General features: G+C 45.6%; 1 protein-coding gene across 1 annotated transcript in view; it reads right to left on the reverse strand.

Annotated features, from left to right (window-relative positions):
• LOC124035391 (high affinity cAMP-specific and IBMX-insensitive 3',5'-cyclic phosphodiesterase 8A-like) overlaps positions 1–7,290 on the reverse strand; it is a 118,013-nt gene extending 110,723 nt beyond the window's left edge. The window contains exon 1 of the mRNA XM_046348846.1: positions 6,986–7,290. Coding sequence (XP_046204802.1) covers positions 6,986–7,114 — 129 coding nt within the window. The 5' untranslated portion in view covers positions 7,115–7,290. The remainder of the gene's footprint in view (positions 1–6,985) is intronic.
• Between the last annotated feature and the right edge of the window lie 3,926 nt (positions 7,291–11,216).

Genomic DNA, 11,216 nt, shown 5'->3' on the forward strand with positions numbered 1-11,216 from the left:
GACACGCTGCCTCGACACGCGCTGCCTCCACACGCGCTGCCTCCACACGCCTACTACTGCCTCCACACGCGCTGTGGTTGGACAGGCCCTCCACACGCGCTGCCTCCACACGCGCTGCCTCCACACGCGCTGCCTCCACACGCGCTGCTGTTGGACAGGCCTCCACACTGCCTCCACACCTGCTGTGGTTGGACAGGCCTACCTCCACACCTGCTGTGGTTGGACAGGCCTACATACTGCCTCTACACCTGCTGTGGTTGGACAGGCCTACATACTGCCTCTACACCTGCTGTGGTTGGACAGGCCTACATACTGCCTCTACACACTGCTGTGGTTGGACAGGCCTACATACTGCCTCTACACCTGCTGTGGTTGGACAGGCCTACATACTGCCTCTATACCTGCTGTGGTTGGACAGGCCTACATACTGCCTCTACACCTGCTGTGGTTGGACAGGCCTACATACTGCCTCTACACCTGCTGTGGTTGGACAGGCCTACATACTGCCTCTACACCTGCTGTGGTTGGACAGGCCTACATACTGCCTCTACACCTGCTGTGGTTGGACAGGCCTACATACTACTGTGGTTGGACAGGCCTACATCCTGCTGTGGTTGGACAGGCCTACATACTGCCTCTACACCTGCTGTGGTTGGACAGGCCTACATACTGCCTCTACACCTGCTGTGGTTGGACAGGCCTACATACTGCTGTGGTTGGACAGGCCTACATACTGCCTCTACACCTGCTGTGGTTGGACAGGCCTACATACTACTGTGGTTGGACAGGCCTACATCCTGCTGTGGTTGGACAGGCCTACATACTGCCTCTACACCTGCTGTGGTTGGACAGGCCTACATACTGCCTCTACACCTGCTGTGGTTGGACAGGCCTACATACTGCTGTGGTTGGACAGGCCTACATACTGCCTCTACACTGCTGTGGTTGGACAGGCCTACATACTACTGTGGTTGGACAGGCCTACATCCTGCTGTGGTTGGACAGGCCTACATACTGCCTCTACACCTGCTGTGGTTGGACAGGCCTACATACTGCCTCTACACCTGCCGACAGGCCTACATACTGCCTCTACACCTGCTGTGGTTGGACAGGCCTACATACTGCCTCTACACCTGCTGTGGTTGGACAGGCCTACATACTGCTGTGGTTGGACATGTCTACATGCTGCCTCGATACCTGCTGTGGTTCGTGGCAGGACAGGCCTACATACTGCCTCTATACCTGCTGTGGTTGGACAGGCCTACATGGCCTCGATACCTGCTGTGGTTGGACATGTCTACATGCTGCCTCGATACCTGCTGTGGTTGGCAGGACAGGCCTACATACTGCCTCTATACCTGCTGTGGTTGGACAGGCCTACATACTGCCTCGATACCTGCTATGGTTGGACAGGCCTACATGCTGCCTCTATACCTGCTGTGGTTGGACAGGCCTACATGCTGCCTCGATACCTGCTGTGGTTGGACAGGCCTACATACTGCCTCTACACCTGCTGTGGTTGGACAGGCCTACATACTGCCTCTACACCTGCTGTGGTTGGACAGGCCTACATACTGCCTCTACACCTGCTGTGGTTGGACAGGCCTACATACTGCCTCTATACCTGCTGTGGTTGGACAGGCCTACATACTGTTGTGGTTGTACAGGCCTCCATACTACTGTGGTTGGACAGCCCAACATACTGTACTATATCCTAGATAAAAGATGACATTGTGACGTGATTTCGATCCCATTAAATGACATGTCTGTAGCAACATTGTGAGTTGGATGTACTCCATGCCCAGATCAAGCTGTGTGTGGGCAGAAAAGTCCTGCTAGATTTCAAATCAGTACCACATTAGATGACATGTCACCATTTGTTGATTTTATGCCCCAACAGAGCGATGACGCTTTACCATCCTGGACGTGTAGTAAACAACGTGACTGTCAGAGTGAATGCTTTCTACACTACAGCCCCAACAGCCACGTCCACATGCATTAACGTGAATGTCAGAGTGAATGCTTTCTACACTACAGCCCCAACAGCCACGTCCACATGCATTAACGTGACTGTCAGAGTGAATGCTTTCTACACTACAGCCCCAACAGCCACGTCCACATGCATTAACGTGACTGTCAGAGTGAATGCTTTCTACACTACAGCCCCAACAGCCACGTCCACATGCATTAACGTGACTGTCAGAGTGAATGCTTTCTACACTACAGCCCCAACAGCCACGTCCACATGCATTAACGTGACTGTCAGAGTGAATGCTTTCTACACTACAGCCCCAACAGCCACGTCCTCATGCATTAACGTGACTGTCAGAGTGAATGCTTTCTACACTACAGCCCCAACAGCCACGTCCACATGCATTAACGTGACTGTCAGAGTGAATGCTTTCTACACTACAGCCCCAACAGCCACGTCCACATGCATTAACGTGACTGTCAGAGTGAATGCTTTCTACACTACAGCCCCAACAGCCACGTCCACATGCATTAACGTGACTGTCAGAGTGAATGCTTTCTACACTACAGCCCCAACAGCCACGTCCTCATGCATTAACGTGACTGTCAGAGTGAATGCTTTCTACACTACAGCCCCAACAGCCACGTCCACATGCATTAACGTGACTGTCAGAGTGAATGCTTTCTACACTACAGCCCCAACAGCCACGTCCACATGCATTAACGTGACTGTCAGAGTGAATGCTTTCTACACTACAGCCCCAACAGCCACGTCCACATGCATTAACGTGACTGTCAGAGTGAATGCTTTCTACACTACAGCCCCAACAGCCACGTCCACATGCATTAACGTGACTGTCAGAGTGAATGCTTTCTACACTACAGCCCCAACAGCCACGTCCACATGCATTAACGTGACTGTCAGAGTGAATGCTTTCTACACTACAGCCCCAACAGCCACGTCCACATGCATTAACGTGACTGTCAGAGTGAATGCTTTCTACACTACAGCCCCAACAGCCACGTCCACATGCATTAACGTGACTGTCAGAGTGAATGCTTTCTACACTACAGCCCCAACAGCCACGTCCTCATGCATTAACGTGACTGTCAGAGTGAATGCTTTCTACACTACAGCCCCAACAGCCACGTCCACATGCATTAACGTGACTGTCAGAGTGAATGCTTTCTACACTACAGCCCCAACAGCCACGTCCACATGCATTAACGTGACTGTCAGAGTGAATGCTTTCTACACTACAGCCCCAACAGCCACGTCCACATGCATTAACGTGACTGTCAGAGTGAATGCTTTCTACACTACAGCCCCAACAGCCACGTCCACATGCATTAACGTGACTGTCAGAGTGAATGCTTTCTACACTACAGCCCCAACAGCCACGTCCACATGCATTAACGTGACTGTCAGAGTGAATGCTTTCTACACTACAGCCCCAACAGCCACGTCCACATGCATTAACGTGACTGTCAGAGTGAATGCTTTCTACACTACAGCCCCAACAGCCACGTCCTCATGCATTAACGTGACTGTCAGAGTGAATGCTTTCTACACTACAGCCCCAACAGCCACGTCCACATGCATTAACGTGACTGTCAGAGTGAATGCTTTCTACACTACAGCCCCAACAGCCACGTCCACATGCATTAACGTGACTGTCAGAGTGAATGCTTTCTACACTACAGCCCCAACAGCCACGTCCACATGCATTAACGTGACTGTCAGAGTGAATGCTTTCTACACTACAGCCCCAACAGCCACGTCCACATGCATTAACGTGACTGTCAGAGTGAATGCTTTCTACACTACAGCCCCAACAGCCACGTCCACATGCATTAACGTGACTGTCAGAGTGAATGCTTTCTACACTACAGCCCCAACAGCCACGTCCTCATGCATTAACGTGAATGTCAGAGTGAATGCTTTCTACACTACAGCCCCAACAGCCACGTCCTCATGCATTAACGTGACTGTCAGAGTGAATGCTTTCTACACTACAGCCCCAACAGCCACGTCCACATGCATTAACGTGACTGTCAGAGTGAATGCTTTCTACACTACAGCCCCAACAGCCACGTCCACATGCATTAACGTGACTGTCAGAGTGAATGCTTTCTACACTACAGCCCCAACAGCCACGTCCACATGCATTAACGTGACTGTCAGAGTGAATGCTTTCTACACTACAGCCCCAACAGCCACGTCCACATGCATTAACGTGACTGTCAGAGTGAATGCTTTCTACACTACAGCCCCAACAGCCACGTCCACATGCATTAACATGACTGTCAGAGTGAATGCTTTCTACACTACAGCCCCAACAGCCACGTCCTCATGCATTAACGTGAATGAACACGACGGTCCAATGACGACGACAGGGAATATTCAATCAAACCACGGTAATGTTCACTGTATCTTCATTTACACAACTACAGTACTGCCAAGCACTGTGCACGCGCACGCACACACACACACACACACACACAGTCCACCTGTTCATTTTTAAAGAGTTCAAATACCATTCTGCTATTTTATTTAAAAACATTACACGTTTAAAATACTGTAGGCCCAATATGTGTCAGTATGCAACAGTAAAAAATTCTGTACTGCTTGTTAGATTGAATTTCAACTACTCCCACACACAGAGTTGGCTGGAAGTGAAATAACCACAAGCTGTAAACAAATGGCATCTATTGATGAGAGAAAATAGCTGGGGAAACTGTGACATGGTCGGAGATGTCCTCCTCACTGCCTGCCTGGCTAGGCCTTATGGTCTATATAGTGTTATGGAAGACTGAACAATACTCTCTCTATGTCCTCCTCACTGCCTGCCTGGCTAGGCCTTATGGTCTATATAGTGTTATGGAAGACTGAACAATACTCTCTATATGTCCTCCTCACTGCCTGCCTGGCTAGGCCTTATGGTCTATATAGTGTTATGGAAGACTGAACAATACTCTCTGTATGTCCTCCTCACTGCCTGCCTGGCTAGGCCTTATGGTCTATATAGTGTTATGGAAGACTGAACAATACTCTCTATATGTCCTCCTCACTGCCTGCCTGGCTAGGCCTTATGGTCTATATAGTGTTATGGAAGACTGAACAATACTCTCTGTATGACCCCCACGACCTGCTCTGTGTGGAGGGAGGGGGCGTGGGTCACCGAGGTCATACATTTGGACTGACGCCTAATCCACTTCTTCTCCGAAAGTAAAGACAGACAGACGAGGAGGTTGACGCTGCACAGCACAAGGTTTGATGGTCCATATTAATGCCATACAGCACAAGGTTTGATGGTCCATATTAATGCCATACAGCACAAGGTTTGATGGTCCATATTAATGCCGTACAGCACAAGGTTTGATGGTCCATATTAATGCCGTACAGCACAAGGTTTGATGGTCCATATTAATGCCATACAGCACAAGGTTTGATGGTCCATATTAATGCCATACAGCACAAGGTTTGATGGTCCATATTAATGCCATACAGCACAAGGTTTGATGGTCCATATTAATGCCATACAGCACAAGGTTTGATGGTCCATATTAATGCCATACAGCACAAGGTTTGATGGTCCATATTAATGCCGTACAGCACAAGGTTTGATGGTCCATATTAATGCCATACAGCACAAGGTTTGATGGTCCATATTAATGCCATACAGCACAAGGTTTGATGGTCCATATTAATGCCATACAGCACAAGGTTTGATGGTCCATATTAATGCCATACAACACAAGGTTTGATGGTCCATATTAATGCCATACAAGGTTTGATGGTCCATATTAATGCCATACAGCACAAGGTTTGATGGTCCATATTAATGCCGTACAGCACAAGGTTTGATGGTCCATATTAATGCCATACAGCACAAGGTTTGATGGTCCATATTAATGCCATACAGCACAAGGTTTGATGGTCCATATTAATGCCATACAACACAAGGTTTGATGGTCCATATTAATGCCATACAGCACAAGGTTTGATGGTCCATATTAATGCCATACAGCACAAGGTTTGATGGTCCATATTAATGCCGTACAGCACAAGGTTTGATGGTCCATATTAATGCCATACAGCACAAGGTTTGATGGTCCATATTAATGCCATACAGCACAAGGTTTGATGGTCCATATTAATGCCATACAGCACAAGGTTTGATGGTCCATATTAATGCCATACAGCACAAGGTTTGATGGTCCATATTAATGCCATACAGCACAAGGTTTGATGGTCCATATTAATGCCATACAGCACAAGGTTTGATGGTCCATATTAATGCCATACAAGGTTTGATGGTCCATATTAATGCCATACAGCACAAGGTTTGATGGTCCATATTAATGCCGTACAGCACAAGGTTTGATGGTCCATATTAATGCCATACAGCACAAGGTTTGATGGTCCATATTAATGCCATACAGCACAAGGTTTGATGGTCCATATTAATGCCATACAACACAAGGTTTGATGGTCCATATTAATGCCATACAGCACAAGGTTTGATGGTCCATATTAATGCCATACAGCACAAGGTTTGATGGTCCATATTAATGCCGTACAGCACAAGGTTTGATGGTCCATATTAATGCCATACAGCACAAGGTTTGATGGTCCATATTAATGCCATACAGCACAAGGTTTGATGGTCCATATTAATGCCATACAGCACAAGGTTTGATGGTCCATATTAATGCCATACAGCACAAGGTTTCAATATCCTCATGTCACCAAATCATAAATACATTGGATGGTACTGTAGAAGGAAGTATGGGACATTCAGACATAACACATAAGGAGAAACTGTGTGTGTGTGTGTGTGTGTGTGTGTGTGTGTGTGTGTGTGTGTGTGTGTGTGTGTGTGTGTGTGTGTGTGTGTGTGTGTGTGTGTGTGTGTGTGTGGCTCTTCTCCAAGACGAGTGGCCTGTGTGTGTGAGTCTGTGTGTGTGTGTGGCTCTTCTCCAAGAAGAGTGGCCTGTGTGTGTGTCTCACCTTGATAGTGCTGGGTTTGATCAGAAGTCCTGGGGCAGGAGTGGCATTGGTCTGCTGGGAATCGTCCGATTCCTTTCCACTTTGATAGACCACCCTATCGGAGATATGAATGCTTGAAGCACAGCCCATGCTTCAACCCCACTTCAGACAATCCCTCTCGCTCAAGTGCTTTACCAATACCTGGACGACTGTCATTCGGTATCCCTCCACTGATATCTTCTGGGGGGGGTCTTTTTCTCCCTCTTGATAAATCGTAATGCTAAACGCTCTCTCTAGTTTCCCTAACACTAAGCATGAATAATAGATGTTCCTCCCCCCCCCCACCCACCCACCCCCCTTAACCAGGAAACAGATTTCCTCTCTCTGCTTTTTTTTATTTTTTACATGAAGCAATTTAGAGAGATTTTCTACACGCGTCGTTTTATTATTGCTAACACGAATCCCGTTATTATAGAACGCCGCTGTTCTGTGGTTCTATTCCAGGGCCGATTTATCCTTCATGACTCCGCTTCCCCGCCTCGGATTCGTACATCACTTGCTCTCTCTCTCTCGCTCTCTGAATGTATGTATTTTTTTAAAACTTTACTCTTTTCAAGTAAACGTCAGTCTTCTGGTTGAATTCAAGCAAAAGTTTTATCCATGTTCGTCCAATAAGCGTTGTGCTGAAACCGTCCTCCCCACCCAGAACCATCCAATTCCATTGGACCACTGTTTTTCTTTGACTATCTGGTTAGCCACTTCATTTCAAGACATTGGCCACAATCCGGTTCTCACGACAGTTTGTTCCAGCCTCATATACCCCATCATCAACAGGCTACAATATTCACACTGCATGGTGCTCCCCTCGACTGTCGCTCCAATCTCAAGACTCCCCCTTGCAACAAAATGCAATTTAGTCCGACAAAACATGCCATTTATCTGCCAAAAAATACCAATTAGGCGAAACAGAAATATTTTGGTGGAATCTTCATTCAGACATCCACTGTCAGCTTGATGACGACCCGACAGAGATAGAAAACTGGGTAAAAATGAGTTGCAATTTTTTCCTCTTTCTGAAAAAAATATGAAGAGTGCTGTCAAATTATCTGTTGAAGAGGTACCTCCTCTGGATCAGACCAATCGCATAAAAACAGACCGCTGCGCGTCCCCAAGTTTCGGTTTTCAGTAAGGAAGATGGGTGATTGTTCTTTATAAACGCAAGATACAGAAATTCGCTACATAATGGTGAATTATTTAAGTATTTTTCTCTGCCTTTCGAGCGTTTGCCCTTCCAATTCTTCGGCACTGCTTGACAGCAGCACGTCCAATAAAAGCTGCCGCAAGGATTGACCTACAGCCTTTACTGACGTCAATGCAAATGAGCCTCAACGGGCTAATCAGAGCGCGTCTCCAGCCAGCTGGGCGGATCCAGCGCTCAGAGGGAACTTTGAAATGGACCAGAGAACGTTCACACACTGCCTCTATTCGAATGGATTCTGAGCAGAACGTCACCCCAAACCGGATGACAATATGTTCAGGGTGAAAATGTATATCTTACACGGGTGTATGCCTGTATTTCTTTTTAAAGCTGTAAGGAGATCTTGTGGACACAGCTGTTGTCATGTACTCTATGATCAGTGATTAAATCAATATTACATCATACATTTTCATTCATTTGTCAATTTTTTGTAAATAATCAACTGCATAAATTATCAATATTAATATTGCGTTATTGTCAATGGACCCTATACTGTTCAATAACCAATAATGCACAAATATGTATTATAAAATGGGTTATAGCCTACTACTGTTAAATAGTCTTGTTTAGGCCTACCTCTAAACTTCAACCAATAAATATCACAAATTGGTATATATTTAAAATGTTTTATGGTAATTTGATGGTATTTGTCTCTGGTACACTGTTGTCACTGGTACACTGTTGTCACTGGTACACTGTTGTCTCTGGTACACTGTTGTCTCTGGTACACTGTTGTCTCTGGTACACTGTTGTCACTGGTACACTGTTGTCTCTGGTACACTGTTGTCTCTGGTACACTGTTGTCTCTGGTACACTGTTGTCTCTGGTACACTGTTGTCTCTCGTACACTGTTGTCTCTGGTACACTGTTGTCTCTGGTACACTGTTGTCTCTGGTACACTGTTGTCTCTCGTACACTGTTGTCTCTGGTACACTGTTGTCTCTCGTACACTGTTGCTGGCTTCACGTGCTCGTGAGAAATAGGACACTGGGAAGTGATACGTCTGACATGATTGTGTTCAAGTGCTTTTGAAGTCATAACAATTCTTCAACCAATAACATTTTAGCTGGCTTGATAAGCTTAGCTAACATTGCTAACATTAAAACTTAGCTAGCCTGTATACTATACAGACTCACCCGGCCTGCACAGCTGAGTAAGGGAAACAGCTCGATTCACACAATAGTTATTATAACCTTGTGCATGAAGTTGAGAATGACATTGTCACGTGTTCAACACCTAAAGACCTGCACCACTATACCGAGAGTGTCTCCAAAAGGACATATTTGGGTGTTTTTGGAGCCTTTGTTAATGTTCTTCAGGGCCCCAAACTGCAGAACAAGGACGAGGAAGTCATTTGCAGTAAAAATAATATAAATTAAAAGATAACAAGTAAAAAAAATACATATAAATTAAAAGATAACAAGAAAAAAAAGGTGTCTGGACCCTTCTGGAACATGCCATTGACATGTTTTTTAAAAAATAGATTTGGATGTAAAAAAAAAAAAACCTTCAAATCGTTCCTGTATTTTTGAGTAGAATGTCTTTTTAAAAAGTCAACAGAAAAAGTAACCTTCTCACATTCAAATCTAATGTTCTACAAAAAAAAAAAAAACACCTAACCGCAAATCTGATGACAACACCTTCAAATCTAATGACAACACCTTCAAATCTAATGACAACACCTTCAAATCTGATGACAACACCTTCAAATCTGATGACAACACCTTCAAATCTGATGACAACACCTTCAAATCTGATGACAACACCTTCAAATCTGATGACAACACCTTCAAATCTAATGACAACACCTTCAAATCTAATGACAACACCTTCAAATCTAATGACAACACCTTCAAATCTGATGACAACACCTTCAAATCTGATGACAACACCTTCAAATCTTTACATTTTTATCTCTCTTATCAAAATTACTCAATAAAATTATATTTTTTTCAAAAACATTTGTATTATTGTCCCATACAATAATAATATTAAATCTAATATGAAATCTTTACATTTTTTATTCCAACAAAAAATTGAATAAATATTTTGATATAGTTTGGCAACCCCACTGCAATTCCCCCGCGACTCATCCAGGGTTCTCGACCCCCACTTTGAATACCACTGTACTAGGGTATGACTAGGGTATGACCAGGGTATGACTAGGGTATGACTAGGGTATGACTAGGGTATGACTAGGGTATGACTAGGGTATGACCAGGGTATGACTAGGGTATGACTAGGGTATGACTAGGGTATGACTAGGGTATGACTAGGGTATGACTAGGGTATGACTAGGGTATGACCAGGGTATGACCAGGGTATGACTAGGGTATGACTAGGGTATGACCAGGGTATGACCAGGGTATGACTAGGGTATGACTAGGGTATGACTAGGGTATGACTAGGGTATGACCAGGGTATGACTAGGGTATGACCAGGGTATGACTAGGGTATGACTAGGGTATGACCAGGGTATGACCAGGGTATGACCAGGGTATGACTAGGGTATGACTATGGTATGACTAGGGTATGACCAGGGTATGACCAGGGTATGACCAGGGTATGACTAGGGTATGACTAGGGTATGACTAGGGTATGACCAGGGTATGACCAGGGTATGACCAGGGTATGACCAGGGTATGACTAGGGTATGTCTATTAATGTTCTGTATTATGTCATGTTTTATGTTCTGTGTGGACCCCAGGAAGAGCAACTGCTGCAATAGCTATTCTATACATTTTGCAATGAGACTGAGAGAACATGCTGCAGTTTTAAATTCCTGCAATTCTTTTGTCAGGGCTTATGACGTGTTCATATGCAATCTGGATGGGCCCGACCTCCAGGGGGCCCCCAACCGACGTGTTCATAATATGCTATCTGGGGGACCAGGGTATGACCAGGGTCCAGGGGGCCCCCAACCGGAAGACGTGTTCATAATATGCTATCTGGGGGGCCTGGGGGCGACCTCCAGGGGCCCCCAACCGACGTGTT

The sequence above is a fragment of the Oncorhynchus gorbuscha genome, linkage group LG05, assembly GCF_021184085.1.
Source record: "Oncorhynchus gorbuscha isolate QuinsamMale2020 ecotype Even-year linkage group LG05, OgorEven_v1.0, whole genome shotgun sequence".
Lineage (NCBI taxonomy): Eukaryota > Metazoa > Chordata > Actinopteri > Salmoniformes > Salmonidae > Oncorhynchus > Oncorhynchus gorbuscha.